Source organism: Phyllostomus discolor, chromosome 5, assembly GCF_004126475.2.
Source record: "Phyllostomus discolor isolate MPI-MPIP mPhyDis1 chromosome 5, mPhyDis1.pri.v3, whole genome shotgun sequence".
Taxonomy (NCBI): Eukaryota; Metazoa; Chordata; class Mammalia; order Chiroptera; family Phyllostomidae; genus Phyllostomus; species Phyllostomus discolor.
Genome location: NC_040907.2, coordinates 25,928,374 through 25,952,993, shown reverse-complemented (window position 1 = coordinate 25,952,993; position 24,620 = coordinate 25,928,374). Strand labels below are relative to the sequence as shown.

At 43.7% G+C, this 24,620-nt stretch overlaps 1 protein-coding gene and 1 long non-coding RNA gene across 4 annotated transcripts in view; one reads left to right on the top strand and one right to left on the bottom strand.

Moving 5' to 3' along the window:
- The window catches only part of RHBDL2 (rhomboid like 2), a 56,178-nt gene that overhangs the window by 13,288 nt on the left and 18,270 nt on the right, over positions 1-24,620 (top strand). For 2 of the 3 annotated variants that reach the window (XM_028513238.2, XM_036025811.1), the window contains exons 2-4: positions 14,878-15,121; positions 17,957-18,105; positions 21,022-21,134. In XM_028513238.2, the coding sequence (XP_028369039.1) occupies positions 14,882-15,121; positions 17,957-18,105; positions 21,022-21,134 (502 nt within the window). In that variant the 5' untranslated portion in view covers positions 14,878-14,881. Of the gene's footprint in view, positions 1-11,653; positions 11,820-14,877; positions 15,122-17,956; positions 18,106-21,021; positions 21,135-24,620 lie in introns of all 3 variants that reach the window. The other variant, XM_036025810.1, reaches the window with a different exon arrangement.
- On the bottom strand, positions 19,381-23,773 carry LOC118500574. Its single transcript, XR_004903148.1, has 2 exons — positions 22,042-23,773; positions 19,381-21,115 (listed from the first exon to the last, which is right to left on the bottom strand). It is a non-coding gene; the product is annotated as an uncharacterized LOC118500574 (long non-coding RNA).

The following is a 24,620-nucleotide window of genomic DNA, read 5'->3' as shown; positions in this document are numbered from 1 at the left end:
ATTTAAGAAATATTGTGGACGAAGCAGTGAAAGTCTTTTTAAAGATTTTATTTATATTTATTTTTAGAGAGGGAAGGGAGGGAGAAAGAGAGAGAGAGAGACATCAATGTGTGGTTGCTGGGGGCCGTGGCCTGCAACCCAGGGATGTGCCCTGACTGGGAATCAAACCTGCGATGCTTTGGTTTACAGCCTGCGCTCAATCCACTGAGCTACGCCAGCCAGGACCAGTGAAAGTCTTTTTGAAAAACACCTATACATACAATATGTAATGAAAGCAATGATTCTGCCTCCTTATCTAAGAGACTGATATAGAGTCATAATGCAGATGGCTCAGGGTCAGGGTTTTCCTTCAGCCCCGTGCTCTGTTGTGCTAGGTCTGTTAAGCTAGTTAAATAATGTGTCCACCTTTGGGAATTCTTCCAGACTGTCTTCCTCAGTGTACACGAGGCAGCTTTGAAAGACTGACCCCCATCAATATATGTGATGAATTGAGGATATTATAAGATATAGGGTGAAATTCTGTGTCTCTTCACAAGTGTGTATTATTATTACTATTTTTCATATTCTAATAGGGTACAAAAATATATGTATCATCTTAAATAGCTCTGTGCAGAGGCATTCTGGTACGGTGGAGAGCCCAGGGTCTGGCCTCAGAAAAATGGGTTGGTGCTGCAGCTTTGCTGTGACTTGGTATGTAATCATGGGTGCCTTTTTGGGCCTTAGTTGTTCCTCTATAAAGTGGGAATAATAATGATATCTTCTTCACATGGCAACTGGAAGGAGCCATTAAAATGGGATAAGTAAAAGTAGTTCTGTAGACCGGGAAAGGGAGGCATCGTGATTTTCTTGGAATGAGAAAGGCACAAAGACAGGACCAAGGCCCTGGCCCCCGACCCTGAATCGTGACACAGTTGTGGGATTCCAAGGAAGAAGATTTTAACATGTAGTGGGCATGCAGAGAGCTTAGGAAGCAGAGAGTCCTTGCCTGGGTTGCCCTCACAATTGAGAGCAAGAGTGCTGTGCTTCAGGAAGAAGGAAAACTTTTGGGAAAACGGGCATTTTTTTTTTTTTGCTTTTAAATCTTTTGCCTATTTATTCCAAGTGTATCTTCAGAGACGTAGCAAAAAGAAACAACCACAGCCACAAACCCATAATATTGAAAAACTGGCTCTCAATTTCTGTAGCTAAAAAAGCCCTCTTTCAGGTCATAACCACAGAGATTGCTGCAGGCCTCTGGAATTGGGCATAATGATGGTTTGCAGTGTGATGAAGGACACTGTTAATCTTTGTGGCCCAGTAGCCCAATCTGTGGCCTCTCCAATTACTCAGGTTGCCTCGCAACATCACCAAAAGCCTCCTCACTAGGCCCAGCTGGGCAGCAGTTGGGTACACCCAGCATAGCCTGCCGCCCTGCATAGCCTGCCGGCCAGCCACATCAAGGCTGCACACAGCCTCGGCAGAGGCCTGCCTGGTACCAATGAATGGGTGGGGCTAGCAGTTTACAAAAACAATTCAGTTATTTAGAACCTACTTGTTTGAATGCAGCTAGGAAAGAAACACAAGCAAATGATCCAAACTCTCTTCTGCCAAAGAGGAGTTGTCTAAAGTGGTGGCCTCTCCTGGGTGAGGTGAAGAAGGGAAGGTGAGTCTGGCTTCTCAGACAAGCAAACCCTTTCCTTTCCTGGATGCCCGTCTCCGTGCCAACTCCTTGTGGCAGCGATGGGAGTGGTGGGGATTCCCAGCCCCGTCCCCAGGGCTGGTGACCTGCCAGTTCTTTGGTAGCTCCCATTTGGGAACTCCCAGGGTCAGTCTGGTTCTGCTTGGGGAGCTGGAGGACGAAGAGGGAGATTAGGGTAGAGGGAAGGAAGGGGTGGGAATAATCAAAATAGAGAGGTACATTTCTGTGACTAGGTGTGTTGGAGTCACAGAGCAGAGGAACACATGGAGTCTCAGAGTCAGACACTGGGCTTCTCCCTCCGCCCTCCCCTCACTGGCTGTATACCTTGATCAAGTTTTCTGGATGCCTGAGTTTTGTCATCCATGAAATAGAGGTGTTATTACCTTATTGTACAAGGTGGTTGTGAAAATTAATGAAGACAATGCCCATAAAGTGTTTAGTATGGAACCCAGCACGCAGTGCTCAGTAATGTGTCAACTCTTATTTCACTTGATCCTTATAGTAATTCTGTAGGATATCCAGAGAACAGAGGAGCTCTGTTTCACAGCTGAGGAAACGGAGGCCCAGCGAAATTGAGTGTGGATGCTGGGAGCAGAACTCAGGTCTTTGCAGTGCCAAGCACAAGGAACACTGCTCCTCACAGAAAGGCCACAAGCCCTTCTGCAGCCATTACAGCACCGCAGCTCCACAGGTCTCCTCTCGCAGCCCGTGATGGCAGAACAGTAATGTGGTGGGGATGGGGAGGGGCGTGTGTGCAGGGGAAAAGCAAGACGGGAGGTGCTTTTCAACACACAGTGATATAAGACTCTTAGTTAATGTGGTGTGGATAAAATGCCTCTCCCCACTCCTCCCATCGCTCCTCCTTCCCTCCTTCCCTCCTTCCCTCCCTCTTCCTTCTTTTGTCCCTCCTTACCTTTCCTCCTCCCTCCCTTCCTCCTTACCTACTTTCCTCCTTCCTTCCTTCTTTCCAGTATTATTTTCAATAAACTTTATTATGGAATAATTTTAGATTTACTGAAAACTTGCAAGGAGTTTCTGTTTACCTTTTACTTAGATACAAGTATTTTCTGAGCATCTCCTATGTGGCAGGAACTTTTTGGGCATGAGGAGTACAGCAGCAACACCGTCTCTGCCTTCCATTAGAAGGTCACAGAGCAAGTGCGACGGAATGGCCCTTAGAGAGCCCGAGTGTGTGGTTCTCCAAGGTGCTGCTCCCTCCACTTCACTGGTGTACTTGTCAGAGACCTACTAAGTCTATTAAATTAGTTTCTTCAGCATGGGCCCAGGGGTCTGTACGGAAAAACAAGTGCCGGAGGGGGTGCTCAGGCACAGCCAGTTTGGGAAACTTCTGGTCTGGTGTGGACGATTCCCTGTGACTGTGAGCGAGCGCACTGTCACTCAGAGTTGGGGAGGGACTTGCTCTGGGTCACACACAGCTGGGAAGTGGCAGAGTCCGGACCAGAAAACAGGTCTCCGCTTTCCTTCCTTACACTATGCCTCCCAAACACAGGATAAGAAACGAGTTTAACTTGCAACAGGATGGATGAGAAGAGTTGCTCGGCTACTCAGGTGTATTAATTCGGTTCTTGGCTGCAAGGGACATAAACTGATTCTGGCTGATTACACTGGTAAATGAATTTTATTGGAAGCACATTGGGTAGTAAAAGAAAAACTATTTCTCTATTCCTTTGCATACTTCTGACACCAAATGTGTGAGTTTTTCACACCAAGCCATTCTGACACTGACCCATAGGGTAAGGGCTTGGTCCCATAAGACTTCTTCCCACTTCAGAGGCCAGGTGCGAGTCTGGCCTCCTAGTACTTCTGACCAACTGGCTATAAACTGGGGTTCCTATTACCCACTCCTCAGGCTCAACAATCTGCTCACAGGAGAGGCCTTCACTTACTATTACCAGTTCACTGCACACAAAGCACACAACTCAGGTACAGCTGAATGGAAGAGATGCGTAGAGCAAGGTGTGTGAGGCGGGATGTGGGGCTTCCACACTCTCTCTGGGTGCGTCACCCTCCCAGCACCGTGATGTGTTCAACAACCTGGAAGCTCTCCGAACCCCTTTGTCTAGGGTTTCTATTGGAGGTTCCATTCCATAGGCATGATTGATTACATCCTTGGCCATTGGTGGTTAAACTCAGTCGTTAGCCCTTTTCCCTTCCCCAGAGGTTGGGGCCCAAAGTTCCAACTCTCTAATCACGTGATTGTTTCCTCTGGCAACCAGCCTCCATCCTCCAAGATTTACTTCATTAGCATAAACTCAGATATGGTTGAAAGAGGCTTATTATAAATAACCGAAGATGCTCCTATCCCCTCTGTCCCTCTGGAAATTCCAAATGGGGATGAAGACCAAATACATATTTCTCAGCATATCATAATTTCACAGATAGATTATAAAAGCACTAGAAGGCTGCATAAACAAGGTTTGGGAAATAAGCAGAAACAAAGGGAGACCAGGAACTATATACAAATCACATCACAGAGCCAGGTAGGCAAAGACAGCCTCATTGTCTCGGCTGTATGCAGGTTGCTGCAGCCTTTGTCAAAGATACAGCTGGCATCAGGCACCAACCAGATGGTGCTGCCACTGCTTCATAGTCCACTGCTATAAGGAGTTTTCCCCACCCCCAGCTCTGGCCCGAAGTATCCTAAGCAAATGCAGCTATGGGTCAAGTCTACGTCATGTACCTTAGTCTTGGCTGCTAAGGATTGGAAAAAGTGAGTATTTTTAGCTTGGGCTTCTGTAGTAGGAAATGGTCCTTGCTGCCCGCCAAGATGCATCAGATGAGGAATTCTCCGAGAAAACTGACTAATGGTCACTACGTAAGTGTTATTAAAGGAATACACTAGAAGTCCTCCACGTTTGCAGATTCATCACTTACAGTTTTTGTATTTCATTAGCTACCCTCAAATGGCCTGTTGTAAATGAATGAATTGAAAAATGGTTATGCCTGGCCCTGGCTGGTGTGGCTCAATGGACTGAGCACTAGCCTTCAAACCAAAGGGTCACCAGTCCAATTCCTAGTCAGGGCACATGCCTGGGTTGCAAGCCAGGTCCCCAGTAAAGGGTGTGCAAGAGGCAACCACACATTGATGTTTCTCTCACTCTCTTTCTCCCTCCCATCCCCTCTCTCTAAAAACAAATAAATTAAAAAAAAAATACTTATGCTTGTTGCCAGCCACTTACTATAATAGTGAGCCAGGCCTACTATCCTACCTTGACATCTCATGTGACTTTACTATTTATTGTCTCCTAGTGATACTGCCTTTATGCAACGTGCACACAGTGACTAAAATCTTCATTTCTTGTTGGAGGAGTATAAGAGACTCAGAAAAATAGGTCCTTGATAGTGCCAGTGATAAAAATGAAAACAAAGCGAAGAGGCCTGAGAAAGTAACTTTTTTTTTTTTTGGCCATAAAGAGAAGCTTTAGCTACATTGGCACGGAATGTCAAGTTCAATGGTATGTAGGCTCTCTGACATCCAGAGATCCACTACGTGTGTCTCACAGATACAAGGACAAATGCTTTGGGAAGTGATTTTAGTACGTTTTTTAGCCAGTGCAGAAACCACTCTTTGAGAGATTAAACTTTATGGAACATGAAAAGAAGTACCATTAACAAACCAAGTTTTCTTTTTTTCTTTTCTTTTTTGGGAACTCGGGTGCAGATGAACATGGTTAATATCCCTCACACAACAGATTTTATGAATTACTTTTGCAGTTATAGAATCGTTGAGGGTCTGAAATGAAATCACTGAACACTCTCTGGCTCTAATCTACAGCATGAGTTTGGGGGACATGGTGTGGTATATGGGGAATGAGGACACTTAGGGGGGTCTGTGGAAAAATCCCCGGCTGATGTCAAGGGCCTCCTGTGTAGTGCTCCTTATGTAAATTGATAATTCTACAGGTTTTTTTTTAATGGCAGACAACAACAGCGTGGTGATAGCCAGATGGAAAGGGGGTGGGGACTAGGTGGAGTTGGGCCAAGGGGCAAAGGGGGTGGAAACGGGAATGGAAAGAGACTTTGCTGGGGCGAAGATTGTCTAGTGCAGTGTGCAGAGGATGTTTTATTGAGTAGTACACTTGAAATCTGTATGGTTTACATCAAAACCAATGTCACCCCAATATATTTGAGTAAAAAATTTAAAAAGGCTGGCAACTATTCTGGGTAAATGAGCACAGCCCTGCCCTTTCTAATCCTTGGCCAACACACCTACTCCATGATTCATAATACAAGCAATGTTGCTACCAGATAAGGTCCGGAAGTAGGGAAGTTCTTCCCACTTTTCCTCTTCTGAAGAGTACTTGCTGGCCATGAAAGGAAGGTCTTTGGTTCTTGGGGTGCAGGGGGAACATCTCCACTTTTAACCAGAAGGCTATGAGTCTTTTATACCTCCCCAGAGATATTCTCTCTAATGTCGACATAATAAATGTCCAAACTGGTGGAAAATTTTTATGATTTTATTTGAACCAAACTGATGATAATTTCTGGGGAAGCAAAATCTCAATAAATTGAGAAAAATGCTCTAGAGAGTGGCAATTTTGCAGCTTATTTTATACATGAGAGTTAAAAGAGGAGACGTTAGGAGGGTTACATGAAATTCACTGGTGGGGGATTAAGCTGGTGGGAGAAAGCAAAGTGGGGAAATCTCTGGGGTTAACACCTATGTGTCTGACAACATCCAAAATGATACATTTAAGAGGCTTGTATTTTTCTCTGCACTAGTAATCTAGGATACTCCTTAAAGGCAGGAGACATTTATGGCGCTTGTTTCGAGCCTCCTTCCTCTCAACATTTACAGCATAGCGAGCGCTGCTGCCGAAGAGAACAGAAACAGGGCCTGCATTTGGCCAAAGTAAACAAATGCAGGGCTTTTATGTTGGTGGGCACAGGAAAGTTAATTCCGTTCAGAGCACAGAGAGATGGTATGTGGGTAACAAGATAAAAACGAGAGGTTCTGTGGTCTGGTTCTCTGGTGGGGTGGGTATACTCTCAGGGGCCTGGGAAAGGGGATCACTCTGACATTTCAAAGGTATGCGATTTTAGATCCAAAAAGAAAACAGACAGGCTCGCTGAAAGTAAAGACTGGCCTTTGTGAGGGAAGCTACAGGTCTAGGACATGACTACCTGTCATGGCCGGGTTTTAGTTAGGTATTTTTATGTTCAGACCATCCTGTGTGGTTACTTTTCGTCTCTGAGTTAGTAAGACCAACATGAAGACCTCCTCTGAGCTCATCAGGCTTAGTATGTGGCTCCTTTCTCATCCATACTAACACTACCCCAGTGGTTCCCTACCAGTATGATGAGAATGTTTTGGTATGTGTGTGTGTGATATTATATTTTTAAAATTTATTAATTTTTTTTAAAGAAACATTCTTTTTATTTTTTTATTTAAATATTTTATTTATTTACTTTTAGAGAGGGAAGGGAGGGAGATAAAGAGAGAGAGAGAAACGTCAATGTGTGGTTGCTGGGGTTATGGTCTGCAACCCAGGCATGTACTCTGGCTGGGAACCGAACCTGGGACACTTTGGTTCCCAGCCCGTGCTCAATCCACTGAGCTACGCCAGCCAGGGTTTTAAAATTTATTTTTGATTTTAATTTTTTATTTTTTCAACTACAGTTGACATTATTAATTTATATATAGCATAGTGGTTGGATATTTATGTAATTTACAGTGTTTTTGCAGGGTATGTATGTGATTTCAACTAAGAGTTGGCTGTCATTTGCTGTATAGAAAAGGTGAAGCATGACATCAAACCAACATTAAAGAAAGTCCAAGAAACCTGCATGACCTTTGCTTAGTGAGTGAGAAAGCACAGTCAGTGCAGTAAGTAATTCCACTCAGCGAGTAACACTGCGATGAGAGTGGCCAAGTAAATAATTTGATGCCCGTGGATGCCTTTGTAACTATGCAAGTCTGTAATGTGTTGTAATCATGGCTGACTTGTTTTGAGACTCCTGTTCAATTGGACTTCTAAAAATTTTGCTAATCTAAAGTGTTCTCCCAGATATTCTAGCCTGACTTTGACCTACAGAGGCTACACCCATGCAGGGACAAAATGAATGACACGACCTCAGGTTAGACTTGCTTTGTGAGACCCTAGAGAGGAGAACCTTGGACCCAGGAGCAGAGTGCTGGTGAGCAGATTTCAGCACAGTATAAGGAAGAACTACCTGAGAATTAGAATTCGGAAAATGCAAAAACCCTGAAGGTACATTCAGGTTCTTTGTAATTTTTCACCACTATAAACAGTGCCACACAGAATATCTTTAAGAGACAGCTTTGTGTACTTGCTCAGATTCATTTGTAGGGTATATTTCTGGGTGTAGGATGGATCTGCTTTTCATAATTCACAGATACTGCTCCTTGCTTTCCCAAAAGGCTGCATCAATTTACACCCCATAACCACACCCCATTTCTACACAGCCTCCTATGGATCAGTATGGCTCAGCTTTTCTCATTGCTGCCAAACTAATTAGTCAAGTTTCCAAGGTGGTGAACTGTGCTCAGACATTCAGGTGTGGGAGCAGAAGGTAAACAGGAGTAGGGAGGATGGGGCCTGTGAGGGACTGGAAGCAGCACCTGTGAGCATCCGGCACCAGATGTTGGAGATAAGGAGAAGCGGGGAGAGGCTCCTGATCTCAGGGAGCAGGGTGCACAGAGAGGTGTGGAAGTTAGAATGTGATAGTGATTGACTGAGAAGAGAGGTGACAAAATGCTCCAGTGACTACAGGTGTGTTCATCTGTTCCTAGTGCCTAAATTAATGAGGACTACACATCAGATCCTTTTACTGTAGATGCCAAGGAAAAAGGCAGACACGCAGTGAGTCTCAGTGAAACGGAATGGGTCAGGTGTGGGGGGACTCCACCCGCAGGGCCCCCCACCCCTGCCACCACGGATGAGAATAAGTCTACCAAGACGTGATCTGCTTGGGGAGGAAAGGTGGCTGATCTCTCAAAGGAGGGCCAGGAGCCTGTTCCTCAATGGGCTTTTATTGGGTTCGTTTACACAGGAATTCAGGAAAAGCTCATTAATCATTGCCAGGCAGTAAGGATCAAACAATAGATAACAAAGAACTCTGAGGGCCTATTTTGAGTCAGGGTCAGATAGCTAAAGAGCTGTAAAACTTTGAGGAACAAACTTACTTCCTGCTTGGACCCTTATCATTCAATTGAGAACACTGTAAACAAAGCAGGCTTCACAGGATTTTACATATTCTTTCTTAGGCCTGATCACCTGGGGAACCCTCCCTTTCCAGCACAGGGCTGCACCACCCTCTGTCATTGTTTCAGGTTTAGGTGGAGCAAGGGAAGTAAGGCAGCCAAGAGACTAGGAGATTTTCTCACAGACAATGAGGACTCAGGCTTTGTCAAAGCTGAGGGATGAGGGTCCATCACCCCCTTTTGCTGTAGCCCCCAAAGTGCTTCCTTGGGGGCCTCCCACATGATCGTGCCTGTCTGAGATCATTCCCCCCCTTGGGCAATCTTACCCGTCATTGGCTAACTGACCAAGCATTAGGGGCCAGTTATGGATGAAGTAAAAGGAGCAGAAGAAGTGGCACTCCTGCCAAGGAGATAAGCTTTTGTCTCCTTGGTGGCTTATGGTCCAAGGTCATTTCCTCAGCCTTAGCTTTGGTGGGGGTTATAGCTTCTGAAACCAGGCAGGGTGGTTCCCAACAGTCAGGTATCTTTGCAGCCCAGGAAATATATTTCACTAAAATATCTAAAATGGTGGGATTGAAGTTGTTGAATTTCTGGAAAATTTGAAATCTGCAGAAAAGAGAAAATTGTGGTGGTTGGGGGAATGTAATCCTCATTTTTCTAGCTCCTTTTATAGATGTCAGGTCACATTGTTAACAATGTCGAATTTTATTTCCTCATACCATGATCGTATATGGTGCTTAAATTTACAATAGAGCTCACTAAAACAATGTGAATCATCCCTAATTGAACTTATTTTTAAAAATGCTTTAACATTTGTGGTTAAAACTGCTAATACTTGTCCTGACTGGTGTGGCTCAGTTGGTTGGGCATCTGCCTGCAAAGCAAAAGGTCACTGGTTCAGTTCCCAGTCAGGGCACAGGCTGGGGTTGCAGGTTCTGTCCCTGGCCGGGGCACATACAAGAGGCAATGGATCGATGTTTCTCTCTCACATTGGTGTTTCTCACCCTCTCGCCCTCATTTCCCTTCTCTTTAGAAATAAATAAATAAAATCTTTATAAAAAATAAGTAAAACTGCTAATCTTAAACCCACGCTGTGTCTTGCCAATTAGGAGAAGTGACAAAAACTAGAAATGATTATCAATATCCAAGGAAAATTAATGAAATAGTTGGGTTTATGGATTTACTGTCTGACCCTGCAAGGCTGGGTGAGTGGAAGGGTCGAAGATGTGGGGAGGGAAGAAGTCTTTTCTTTTTTGTTCCAAAAAAGTTGCTGGGAAAAATAAAAATAAAAGGGGAATTCTCTTCTTCCCTAATTTTTGGAGTATAACCTACTTTGATGTGGAACCTTGCCTACTGAAAAACATTTGACTTGATTTACAGCCATCCACCCATCCATACACCCACCCATTCACTCATAGCCAATAATAAGTGACAATTATGGAGTCTTTACTATATGCTGAATACTGTTATTCTAGTGTTTTACATGCACTATCTCAAAAATCTTCCCAACAATACTATGAGGTAAGTGCTATTATTATCTCCACTTTAAAATGGAACCTGAGGCTTTCCCTATAAGTTAAACATGAAATTATCATATGATCCAGCAATTCCACTCCTAGTTATATGCCCAAAGAATTGAAAATAAATGTTAAAAAAAAAAAAAAAACCTTGTACAGGGATGTTCATAGCAGCTCTGTTCACAGTACAGTTTAAAATGGTTAAAAGGGTAAATTTTATGTTATGTGTATTTAATCACAATTTTAAAAAATGTAATTTGAGACCTGGCATCGTAGCTGAGCTGGTCAGAGTGTTGTCCCCATACACAAAGGTTGCAGGTTTGATCCCTGGTCAGGACGCACACAAGAATCAACCAATGAATGCATGAACAAGTGGGACAATAAATTGATGTTTCTCTCTCTCTCCCTCTCTCCCTTCCTCTTTCTCTCTAAAAAAAAAAAGGTAAAATTTTTTTAAAAGTGTAATTTGCAGCCTAGAGGATTTAGATTACTTACAGTTAGTATGTAGTAGAGCCGTGGTTTAATCTCAGTCACTTGGCTCCACTGCTCGTGTTTTAAAAAGAATTACACTCGAAACTACTTTGGGGCCATTCAGGAAGTTTAGAAGCATCGGACTAAGCTGAAAATATCAGATACTATTTAAAGCACAGACTGTTGAGAAACACTCTATCCAGTCTTCATAACGATTTTTAAAATTTGTTTTAACGTTTAGTTTTCATATGTGGTAAAATATATGTAACATAAAATTTACCATTCTAGCTATTTTTAAATACTCAGTTCAGAGACATTAACTACATTTACATTGTGCAACCATCACCTCCATCCATCTCCAGAACTTTTTCATCTTCCCAAACTGACACTCGGTACCCATTAAACACCAGCTCCCCGCTCCTGCTCTCCCAGGCCCTGGCAACCACCAGTCGATGGCCTGTGGTACCAGGCCCAAGGCTATTGACTGGGGTTGCAAAGGAAAGTAAGACCTGCTGTTCCCCAGGCCTGGCTAGCATCAAAGCCTGTGTTCCTGTCCTCTCGTGACCTTGCTGCTATGCCCGTCTTCATCTAGTGAGAGAAGCCCGTTGCAGGAAGAGAGTGCTGTTGTTGAAGTGCACAGAGGCATGCCTACGGCTGGGGAGTGGGGGAAGGCAGTCAGTGCATGGAATGTGGTTGAGATGAAAGGTGGGGATGAAGGGATTTCAACAGAGATATCTGTTGGCAAGGTTGAAGACTCAGAGAACTGGGAACATACTGCTTGCCTTCTCTTTATTTTCACAGATTGTTCTGAGGAGTACGTAAGATTGTGCATGGGGATGTGCTTTGAAATGCCAAGGACGTTCTGCATACACATACCTTAGGACTCCCACATCACTACTGAAGAGGATGTGTTTGAAGGACATAACTCATGAGAGCAGTTTTGATGGGGGACCCAGGGGACAAGATGGTTGGTTGGTGGGTATAGACCCATCCTCCAGGGCACTGGGCTACAAGGGGAAGGGAGACATAGTAGAGTAGTTGGGACTTAGGGTCAAGAAAAGGTCTCATAGGTATGGCTTTATTAGGTTTTTAAAATTAAAATAGTAATATGGCCCTGGCTGGTGTAGCTCAGAGGACTGAGTGCAGGCCTGCAAACCAAAGGGTCACTGGTTCAATTCCCAGTCAGGCACATGCCTAGGTTGTCGGCCCGGTCCCCAGTTGGGGCACATGAGACACAACCACACATCGACGTTTCTCTACCTCTCTTTCTCCTTCCCTTCCCCTCTCTCTAAAAATAAACAAATAAAACCTTTAAAAAATTGACTTAAAAAATTAAAACAGTAATACATAAAAACAGACATAGAGATGAATTATTTGTGCAACTAATAAAGCTTAAGTTTCATACCTCTCACATGGGTTCCTTCTAAGGCCGTGTATCTATGTAATTTTTCTTTACTTTGCAACTTTAATTTTATATATTTTTTTCCCAAGGAAACTGCCCCCCCCCCCCCCGCCACATTGTTTAAGCTTTAGGTTCCTCCAAATCTGGGCCCACTCCTACACAGAGGGCAAAAAATCTAGGAAATCCCACCATGCAGATATAATCACAGTTAATTCTCCAGATCTCTTCCTGGGTGCGTGTTAGTACATTACTGTTGGGGACCGCCCTCCCTGGTTTCAGAAGCTGTAACCCCGGCCAAGGCTAAGGCTGAGGGAGTGACCTTGGACCATAAGCCACCAAGGAGACAAAAGCTTATCTCCCTGGCAGGAGCACTGCTTCTGCTGCTTCATTCATAACTGAACCCCAATGCTTGGTCGGTTAGCCAATGACGGGTAAGATTCCCCAAGGGGAGAATGACCTAAGACAAGCAGGATCATGTGGGAGGTGCCTAAGGAAGGACTTTGGGGGCTACAGCAAAAGGGGGTTATGGACCCTTGCCCCTCAGCTTTGACAAAGCCTGAGTCATCATCTGGGAGAAAATCTCTTTATCTCTTGGTTGCCTTACTTCCCTTGCTCCACCTAAGCCTGAAACAATGACAGGGTGGTGCAGCTCTGTGCTGAAAAGGGTGGGTTCCCCGGGGTGATCAGGCCTAAGAAAGAATATGTAAAATCCTGTGAAACCTGCGTTGTTTAGAATGCTCTCAGTTGAATGATAAGGGTCCAAGGAAGAAGTAAGTTTGTTCCTCAAAGTTTTACCACTCTTTGACCCTGACTCAAAATAGGCCCTCAGATTTCCTTGTTATCTATTGTTTGATCCTTACTTCCTGGCAATGATTAATGAGCTTTACCTGAATTCCTATGCAAACGAAACCAATAAAAAGCCTCTCCGGAGGGGGAACATGGTGCTCTCTGCACCAGAGAGAGTGGCCATTTTGTTCTTACTTCCCCACAGGACTTGGTTGTCTCTGTATATGTTTTTTTGTGTGTTTTGACGAACCATCCACATGCACAGCGTTCCATGCTCACTGCAGGCTGGTGGGCACGTGTCACATTACTTCTTACAAAAAGTAGATCGTTACTATGTCCTAGTTTGTAAAACGATTTCTTTAATGTATTTGAACCCTGCCTTCACTCCTTGCTTTGTTTTGACCATGAAACATTTGATTGAGTGATTTAAATCGTTTAACCGCGGGGGCAGGGGGGAGTAACAGACCCAAAGCAAAAGGACAGACAGATGGCACCACGGCACAGGGAGAGGAGAGTGTGCAGACAAAGCCTCTCTGTTACAGATGTGCTACCCAGTATCCTAGCCTCTGCTTGGTATCACTGACACAGTTGTAATGATACAATTATTTGTGTTATTTTCATTGACCTCTGTTCCCTCCATTACATTGTAAACATTTTGGGATAGGGATGGTGGCCTGAAACATAGTAGGTTTTCAATAGATGTTTGTTGAATAATTGTTTGAATGATTGAATGATAAGGATTGAGTTCAAGGGAATCTTGGATGTAGAAATTAGTAGACACTCAGCTAAGGGTTTTGGGTGGCAGAGAGTTGTTGGGAAGATGTGTTTTAGCAAGGGAGTTGATGTTGCATCTGAAGAACCAGTAAGGAATGGCCCTGTTAACTCCAGTGTGCTACAGAACGGGCAGTTGTGGTAACTTAGAAAGGACACTGTTAATGTAGAAATAGAAGATGTAAGTTTGAATCTTATCAAAGTTATGCTATTTTGGGGGAGATGGGTGGGTAGGAACTCAGTCTTTTATCTGAAATGGGGCAACAACTCCCTGGGGTTCTGGGAATCTAATGAGTCAATAGATGAGACAGTCCTCAGCCTCATACACAGCAGATGCTCAACAAATGACTTTTGATTCTGAATCAGGAACCTGGGAGTAACCCTGGCTGGTGTGGCTCAGTGGGTTGAGTGCTGGCCTATGAAACAAAGGGTCACTGGTTCGATCCCCAGTCAGGGCACATGCCTGGGTTGTGGGGCCAGGTCCCTAGTAGGGGGTGGGCAAGAGGCAATCACACATTGATGAATCTCCCTCTCTTTCTCCTTTCTTTTTCTTCTCTAAAAATGAATAAGTAAAATCTTAAAAGAAAAGAAAAGAAACCCGGGAGTAGAGGAAGATGAAACTAGGAGGGGAAAGGAGATTGCTCAGTTAAGCTAAGACAAATCTGAGTTCAGTGATGTATTGTGCATGGTTTGGGCTCTGAGACACATTACCTTCAGGGCAAAGCTAATGGTTGACTTGCAAGTCTGTGGCAGAGGGGAAGGATGGGGTGTACAAGCAGTGCAAGGCCCCAGTCCACCCCTTGGGTGGTGGCAGTGGATGAAACCTGAAGTGACCGCTGAGAGCCCTCTCCCTCATTTGGGGGGACTGTAGTACCTTGTCACAATTACACGTGGTGATGAGGGCATGGATATTGTGAATATTGGGACACCAGGTCTTCACTTGCCTTCTATTCTCATACAGGAAAGACTTTGGAAACCAGTGGTCATGCCAGAGAAGCCAGGAAAGGACCAGGAAGGCTGTAGGGTCATGTTTTCCCCTGACTCTCATGTCCCTTTCTGGTTGCAGGACAATGGCTGCTATTCACGGTTTGGAGATGAAGGTGGAGAATGTGGGTGGAGACGTGGAAGGAGCGCTGGAGGAAGAGGAGAAGATGAGAGAGGATGGGGAAGGTGAAGATCCCTTCAAGAGTAAAAAGGTCCACAGGATTGTCTCAAAATGGATGCTCCCTGAAAATGCCCGGAGAACGTACCTGGAGAGAGCCAACTGCCTCCCACCCCCAGTGTTCATCATCTCCATCAGCCTCGCTGAGGTAGGTATGTGGGGTGGTGAGCAGTAGGGCGAGAGCCACTGGGGAATCGCAAACGAGCCAAAGGTTTAGATCAGATCTGGGTCAGAGACTGGAAACCATGAAGCGGCGAGCTGGGTGGTGGCGAGTGCAGCACACACGAGATGCTGCCTCACCCTCCGGAGCTCTCGTCCCAGGTTTTCCTTCCTATGTGCCCAGTCACTGTCAGCCAAGGGTTGAGCATTATTTTTCTTATTTTTATCTTAAAGATTTCATTTATTTTCTTTTAGAGAGAGCAGAAAGGAAGAGAAAGAGAGGGAGAAAAACAACAATGGGTGGTTGCTTCTCACACGGCCCCCACTGGGGACCTGGCCCACAACCCAGGCATGTGCCCTGACTGGGAATTGAACCAGCAACCCTTTGGTCACAGGTCAGCACTCAATCCACTGAGCCACACCAGCCAGGGCGGGTGGAGCATTATTCTTAAATAAGTCCTCTCCCCAGCAGTGACTACAATTCCAGTGGCTTCACTTCATTTTAGCTGGTGGGGGCTTTAGAAACCAAATAATCATGGGATTGCAAATTCGTTTGGTTTTATGAACCAACTTCAATGGGCTAGTAAGACTTACAAGTTACAAGAGTGGTTTCCCCCAAATTTTAGCAGGGACAAAATGGGATCCTCTAACCATGCATACAATGGGCAGTTTGTATTGTGTTTTCAGACTCCCATCTAGTTAGCCCCCTTGTTTTCCAGAAAAGAGTGCAAGGCCCAGAGCTGTGGAGTGGCTTGTCTCTGGTAAATGACCCGAGTCACTGGGCCAGGATGGGGCTTCTTCTGAACCTCATCAAACCTAGCTTCTTCTCCCTCACCATGAAGACTCATAAAGGAATTGGCAGAGGACTTCAGAGGCATAAGGAAGCCCCTAATGTAATCCTCTTAATTCCTACCGATGCCTCATCTTCCTTTCCAGGGACTGTATTTGTCAGGGTTCTTTAGAGAAACAGGACCAACAGGATATGCACACATAAACATACATATTATGTCTCTCTCTCGGTCAGTCATCTGTGCACACACACATATGGAGAGAGAGATTAACTTATTTTAAGGAATTGGCTCACGCAATTGTGGAAGTTTGGCAAGTTCACAGACCACAGGGTGGGCTAGCAGCCTGGAGACCTCGGGGAGGAGAGCTGGTGTCGCAGTCCAGAGGCCGCCTACTGGCTGGCAGAGCTCCCTCTTCCCAGCGGAGGCCGGTCTTTGTGGCATGAAGGCCCACAACTGATGATGTGAGGCCCACTCATGTGATGGAGGGTGGTCTGCTTTCCTCAAAGTCTACTGATTTAAACATTAATCACATCAAGAATATCTTCACAGAAACATTGAGAATGATGTTTGACCAGATACCTGGGTGCTGTGGTCTAGCCAAGCTGACACATACAATGAACGATCACAGGGATGTAGCCTCTTGTGGCTTAAAGGTAAAGCTACCGTGTAAAGATTACGTTGCTAGGAGAAGCTTTTGGCAAGGCCGTTTGGTTGGAGGGACATAGGTCTAAATCTCTCAAGGGGTCTCATTGTGAGACAGCCTGAGACTAGAGAGCCGTCAGAATTCTTCCTGCTGTTCTGCAGCACCTCACCCCATGTTATCCTCCCAGGCTACAGACGGGCTGCCCTGTCTGTGGTCCAGTCAGGGGTGTGTGTGTGTGTGTGTGTGTGTGTGTGTGTGTGTGTGTGTTGAGGGGGGTGTTGGGGAAGGGGATCAGGTCACATGGCACAAAACATGACCGCCTGACAGTGAGTTCTATGGACAAGGTAGTTTTCCACAGGAGGGTCGTGGGGCAGGTGCTGAGCTATCTCCTTGTCGCAGAAAGATCAACTTTTTTTTTTAATGAAAAGTTACTTCTGATAAACTTTTTATTTTGGAATAATTTTAGCTTTGTAGAAAAGTTGCAAAAATAGTACAGAGAGTTCCTGTATACCCATCACGCAGTCTCTCAAATTGTTACTATCTTATATTTCCACAGTACATTTGTTAAAACTAAGAAACTCACATTGGTATATTACTATTAAGTAAACTGCAGACTTAGTTTGGATTTTAGTAATTTTTCCATTAATCTCTTTATGTCCCTCCTGTACCCTGGAACCCAGGTGTCACATTGCATTTAGTTGACAATGTCTCCTGTCTCTCTGCTCTGGACAGTTTCTCAGTCTGTCTTTGTTTTTTGTGACTTTGAAAGCTTGAGGCGTACTGGTCAGGTATCCTGTACAATATCCCCCCAACTGAGGTTTATCTGACATTTTTCTCATGATTACACTGGAGGTATGGGTTTTGGGGAACAACACTATAGAGGTGACATGTCCTTCTCATTACATTATATCACATCACATCATCAGGGAGCAGGGGACAGCGACATTCCTGGTGACATTAGCCTTCATCACTTGTTTGAGGTCATGTTTGCTGTTTCTTCCACTGTAGACTTAGTTGCTATTTTTCCCTTTCCCTACCCTGTTCTTGGGAAGCCAGCACTCAATTTCACACTAAGTTGGAAGTGAAAGACCAAATGGTGGGTGTAGGAAGATGAGGGCAGTGGGCATCTAAGAGGGAAAAGGGGTTCAGAGAGAGTCTTCTCTCCAGTTTGGTCTAGGGCTGCTCCTAGCCACTGGGGGAAGTCAGATATGACCAGAGTTAAATGGTCAGGTTCATGGCATGGACATTTAATCCCTGCCATCCGCTGAGCACATGCTGCGAAGTGGCTCACTTGAGAGCTAACCATATGAAACAAAGATAGTGCCCACGGGCTTGAGTGGGTCCTCTGCAGAAGGTATGGTTAACATTCATGTCTGCCCCTCCCCTTCAGCTGGCTGTGTTTATTTACTATGCTGTGTGGAAGCCTTATAAACAGTGGATCACCTTGGACACGGGCATCTTGGAGAGTCCATTTATCTACAATCCTATGAAGAGGGAGGAAGCCTGGAGGTTTATCTCATACATGCTGGTGCATGCTGGGTAAGGAATGACAGTTAAGTCCCTGATGTCGGAGGTGACGATAAATGATTGTAACCCCTAACATTTGTTCAGAGCTCTGTTACTGACAAAGCATCTCATGTCCATGATCTTGTATGATCATCCCAGTACCCTTAGGAGGCAGGTGTTACTCTTGCCGTTTTATATCTGAGGCTTAGGATAGGTAGTCTCGTGCTCCTTGTCACACAGCTAAGTTGTAGAGCTAGGAACTCCACCCATTTGTGCTAACTCCAGGTCCACTGTACTTTATGTTGCATTATAATTAACTAATATTGGTATGTACGTAGGAATATTAATGAGAAGAGACCAAATCATTACCAGACCAAAGGTATGTTCCCCTGATTGTTCAATGTTGTTAAATATTAGGATATGAAACACCACTCCCATGGTTTCTGTCCCCACCACACAGGTAGAAAAATAATTCATGAACATTTTGATGAGTGTATTATACTGTTATCCTCCTGGAATAATACAAGCTGTAGGAGCTTCAGTGTCTGCCTTTTAATTTTGCTTGTAGTTTCTTAAATGCTAATAGCCATGTAGGACCCTGCTCAGAATCCACAATTCGCCACGTCCACCGCAGACAGTGAACAGCGCGCTGCGGGCCCCACTCTCTGGGGGACCCCTGGGGTTTCGGATGAGGCCAACTTTGTCTAAGAGTTGTCTCAACTTTGAAGGATGACTCTGGCCTGTGGGTAAACAGGCATCCATGGCAGGACACAGGGCTCAGAGCCTTGACAAGTCAGGAACAAAATCATCAACTGCCCATTTTTGTGGACATTTCCACACTTTGGTTTTCCATTTAACAAGTATGCTCTGAACAAATGTGGCTTCTGCACTCCAGGGCTTGAAAATGACAAGGAGGGAACAGTTAACTAGTAATATATGGCAGTATAGTGTTATAGTATGCAGTAGTTACTTAATTGCTTTGTGCCTCAGTTTCCACACCTATAAAATGGAGTAGCAATACCTACCTAAGGTTGCTGTGATTAAACCAAACAATGGTTATAACATAATTTTTACAGTGTCTGACATGTACTAAGGCACTCAAAAAGAATTTGCAGGGCTATGTCATACATGGGGTTGCATAAATTAGGAGTGCTTTTATATGCAAGTAACAAAAAGTATTTAACAGGAACTTAAAAAAATAGAGGTCAATTTGTCCCCATATAAGGAGCCCAGGTGTAGGCTGCTTGGTTCATCAGTTTAATGAAGCCAGGACTCTTGGTCCTGTGCTGGTACCTCCTCTGCTTTTCCCTTAGCCTTTCTCTCATGGTTGCAAGTTCACTGCTGTAGCTCTGCATTCAAAGCCGGAATGGGGAAGAGGTAATTCCAGGTACTGGTGACATCGTCCCTTTTGTCAAGACAGAAGCACTGCTTTTCCTTGCATCTCACTGACCAGAACTATGTGTCCTACCTAAGAGAGGCTGGGAAGGTCAGCATCAGCTCTTCCAGCCTCACTAGAGGAGGAAAGGAAGAGACAGGATGTGAGTGTTGGGGAAGCTACAGCACTACAAACCGAAAGAGGGCAAGATCAGAATTGGGATGGCTTCACAAATGACATGGATTCCAGGTGGACTCTGGAAGGGTGGGTAAAATTCAGAATAAAAAAATTATATTTCTGTTTTGAGAATATGACAGGATCTCATCTTTCTGCCACTTTTACTCGTGATGTTGAGCAGAAGAAAGAGAGTTTGGGTTGATTTGTTGGGGTTTCTGTGCTATTGGTCATCTTGTCTCCCAGCTGTTGCCAGAGGACAGGATGAGATGGGTTTCTTTGACATTGTTGCTCGGATTCACAAAGTGCACATATTTCCAAATCCCCTTTATGCCTGAGGTCTGCCTAAGCTGAGTGTAGCTGTCCTTGCCGGACAATTCTGCACTGAATTCTGTTACCTCTCACATGTCTTTGAAGACGGCTCGGACAGTGAGTGTGGCTGGGTGTGCATGGGCTACAGAGCGAAGCCCTCCGGGCTGCCAGGTGCGCCCAGAGTACCGCCCTGGTGGTCTGCTGTCTGCTGGTATTTGTTAAGTAAATTGTAATGTAAAACACAACCCCTAGACCTAATATGAAAGCTGGTACACTTTGTTGAAGGTCCAACACCTATTTTGGTTTTTAACTTTTGATTTAACCTAGAATCTTAAAAAAAAACAAAAACCAAAAAACCCAACCCAGCATTGTGCTGCATAGCAACTAAATTGAGGATTACTCTAATGTGGGCATTTACCAAATTATACTCAAGAGATTCTCCAGAGATACTCATGGGGTTTGGCAAGCAAAATAATGACTTTTATTTAAAAATATTTTTACCTATTTAAGAACTATAATAAAAACACCTATACTCAAATATGTTATGTGCCAAACTGTAGTGCATGGGAAGTACCAACATTAGCTAGTGTTATGAGGTAAACTTACTTTTCCTTTCTCGTAAGCTTTTTAAAAAAACTTTCAAATGTAAAACTGGGAATGAGCTTCCTCTTGCCACCTCTTTTATTAAAGAACATTCTGAGACAGCAGGACAAGTTGTTTAGAAACCTATTGAAATTTAAACTCAATTTGAGTGAATTGAGATTTTCTAAATACTAGGCAACCCTAACAAAATCAGATGCCGAAGCTGACAGAAGTTGCCAATTGTCATCTAAACTTAATTTCAAGTTTATTTTCCTTAGGCCAGCCTCATTGCTCTCTGATGTTGTATCAGTAACTGTTATAAAACAGAACTTATGAAATAAATGTAGACTTCTAAAATGCTCTTTCACCTGCTACAAAAATTAGAAAGTGGAATTTGAGTTAAGCGAGTCCGTACCTAGAAACAACACCTCAACGCCTGCTGCTCTTCCAAGGAAATAACTGCCTGGATCGGCCCTAATTCTTAACAAATGTGTTTGTCTCTGCAGAATTCAGCACATCTTGGGGAATCTTGTTATGCAGCTCGTGTTGGGCATTCCCTTGGAAATGGTCCACAAAGGCCTCCGAGTGGGGCTGGTGTACCTGGCAGGAGTAATTGCAGGTTAGTGTCCTGAGGAAAACATAAAACCAACACCTCTGGGCTCTTACGAAGTTATAAACAAAACAAAGGTAATACCTTTGATCATGGGCTTCTTATTTAAGATGTTTTCCTAATATGTGCTAGGAAACCTGATAAGCATTGGAGATAAGTTAATTAGAGACACTGGAGATAAGATAGGCACACAGAAATAAGTCATTGTGGCTATCCTCAGGAACTGCACAGTCAGACAGCGTTTTACATAATTGAAAACTGAGCTGTTTGGTGCCCAGGTGTGTACCCTGGGGAAAGGCCGAAAGCCAGACCATGAAGGCCCTTATGTGTCAGAGGAAAGATTTGGGGAAGTAACACGATTTCAGAAAGGTAACTTCGAAAGAGTGCAGAGAAGCGTTAAAGGGGCCGAACGACCGAGTAGGCGCTGGCAGCTCCCAGCAGGGATCTCTGAAATCGCGTGTGCCTAAGGTGATTCATTTCGGTGTGGGTGGAGAACGTTAGAACTCCTATTCATCCGCTATTTGTTGGAAACACTTTTTAAAAAGTAAGTTTTTTATTTTGAGATAATTATAGATTTGCACTTTAGTTGTGAGAAGTAAATACATGAGACCTTAGAGGTCTCGTGTACCCTGTGGCCAGCTACTCCCAACGGTAACAGCTGGCGAAACTGCACTACGGTGCCACCATCAGGATGATCTCGCTGTGGGAGTCAGCTGGTCAGGTGGAAGACGTTTCCAACCCCCCAAGCTGCACTCTCTTCCCTCCCAACCTGACGCCCTCCTTTACCCCCGGCACCAGTGATCTGTTTTCTGGTTCTACAGGGGCTTGGCAAAAGTAGGTTCATAGTTGTAATACAAATAAATAATACAATAATTCATAACTAATAGTACATGAATAAACTGTTTTACATACTCACAACTGTATACCTACTTTTGCTCATCCCTGTATAGTTTTCTCACTTCACGAATGTTATGTAAACGGAAGAATAAGGTAGACAGCATTTTGGGATTGGTCTTCTTCACATGGCATAATTCTCTGGAGATTATGCAGGTTGTTGCTTGTATTAATAGGTCATTCATTTTTATTGCTGAGTAGGAGTCCATGGGATGGATGTACCATCTACCCTTCAGTCACTGGAGGATATCTGGGTTGTTTCCAGTTTTTGGCTATTGCAGATAAAACTGCTACAGACACTCGTGTTCAGGCTTTTGTGAGCATCAGTAGAGAGTTTCATGAGCATGAGTTTTCATCTCTCTGGGGTCAATGTCCAAGAGCACAGATGCTGGGTTGCATGGCAGTTGCATATTTAGTTTCCCAGGAACCAGCCAAATGTTTTCCAGAACGGCTATTTCATTTTACACCCCTCCCAGCTTGTATAAGGGAGTCAGTTGTCCATGTTCTTTCTTACCAGCCTTGTCACTACTTTTTATTTCACTTGTGCTGCTCTGAGGTTGGTAGCGATACCTCATCACGGTCTGAATGAGCATGTCCCTGGTGGCTGCTGGTGTCGAACGTCTTTTCATGCACTTGTTTGCCATCCATATCTCGTCATTAGAGAAACTGTTCATGTCTTTGCCCATTTCCTAATTAGATGTATTTTTTCTGTTGAATGTTTAGACTTCTTTTTATATTCTGATCCTAGTCCTTTGCCAAGTATGTAGTTTACAGATGTTTTCTCTGTCTGCAGCTTGTCTTTTCATTGTCTGGACAAGGTCTTTCACAAAGCAGAAGTTTTAATTTTGATGAAGTCCAGTTTACCATGTTTTTGTTTAACGAATTGTGCTTTGTCTAAGAACTCCTCACTGAGCCCTAGGTCTTAAATATTTTCTCCTATGTTATCTTCTCAAGGTACAGTTGTATGTTTTGCCTTTAAATATGTGATCCTTTTGAGCTGGGTAATTTTTATAGAAGGCGTGAGGTTGAGATTGAGGTTCTCTTTATTTGCTTATTCGCTGTGGATGTCTGATTACTCCAGGACAATCTGTGGGAAAAACCATTCTTCTTTCATTGAATTGCACTGGCACCTCGGTCACTAATCAGTTGGCTGTCATTGTCAGACCATTTCTGGGTTCTCCTTTTTGTTCCACGGACGATGTGTCTGTCCCTCCACACAGTCACTACCACTGCTGCCACACAAGTCTTGAAATCAGAGTGATTCCTCTCATTTTTTGCCCATTTAAAAAATAAAAAAAAAAATAGTTTATGCATTTTACTTTCAAAAAAAGATGGGTATCTAATGTTCTGGCTTTTTTTTTTTTCTGTGACAACAAAAGGACTTTTAGTAGTAAGCTATTTAACAGATGTTGAAAAACAAACATAAAATATATCTCTTCAAGGACATAATGTCATTTCCCCCCCCAAGGAATAAGAATGTAACTACTTTTTCAAAAATACTCCTGCTATGAAAAGGGTATTTGGAAAACTGGTTATTGGAAATCTTTTCATGTTTATGGGATTTTGCTTCTGAAAGTGATGTAACAACTCTTAAAAGTTCACACTTAAAAGGCTGGGAAACAATTCCCTAATGTTTTAAGATTTCTCAGTGAAGAGTTTTAGTGCATTTTAAATTTATTTATGGAAACACTTTCTGATTAGTTTGTAAGAACTAATGACTGACATTAGGAAAGGTGAGAACTAAGAGCCAGAGTTATTGCAATACAACAATACTTTTGCATAACTGGAGTAAGCTCAGCCAATGGTACAATTCTTCCATTTTAAATTAAACATCATCTTTAAAATTTTGTATTTTGGCAGTGACAGTGATTAAAAGAAAACTTCTATAGAAATAATAACCAAATCTAGCCAAATTTAGGTTGGTGTGGCTCAGTGGATTGAGCCCTGGCCTGTGAACCAAAGAGTCACCAGTTGGATTCCCAGTCAGGGCACATCCCTGGGTTGCAGGCCAGGCCCCCAGTATGGTTTGCATGAGAAGCAACCACACATTGATGTTTCTCTTTCTCCTTCCCTCCCCCTCTCTAAAAATAAAATAAATAAAATCTTTTTTAAGAAAAGAAAAATAACCAAATTTAAAAGTATACAGCAGTGCCCCCATATCCACAGGGGATACACTCCAAGACCCCCCAATGGATGCCTGAAACAATGGATAGTACCAAAAACAGTGTGTGTGTGTGTGTGTGTGTGTGTACACACACATATATATACATACATGTATATGTATATACACACACACTTATATATACTGTTTTCTCTTGTACATACATACCTATGATAGCTTAATTTATCAATTAGGCACAGTAAGATATTAACAACAATAGCTAATAATGAACTAGAACAATTATAAGCACGTACTGTAATAAAAGTTATGAGACTGTGGTTCCTTGACATGTCATATTGCAGTGCATGGAGATGCTGGACGAAGGAATGAGTCATGTGCTGGGCTGGACGAAACAGATCAGCATGAGATTTTATCATGTTACACAGAATGGCACTCAATTTAAAACTCAAGAACTGTTTGTTTCTGGAATTTTCCATTTA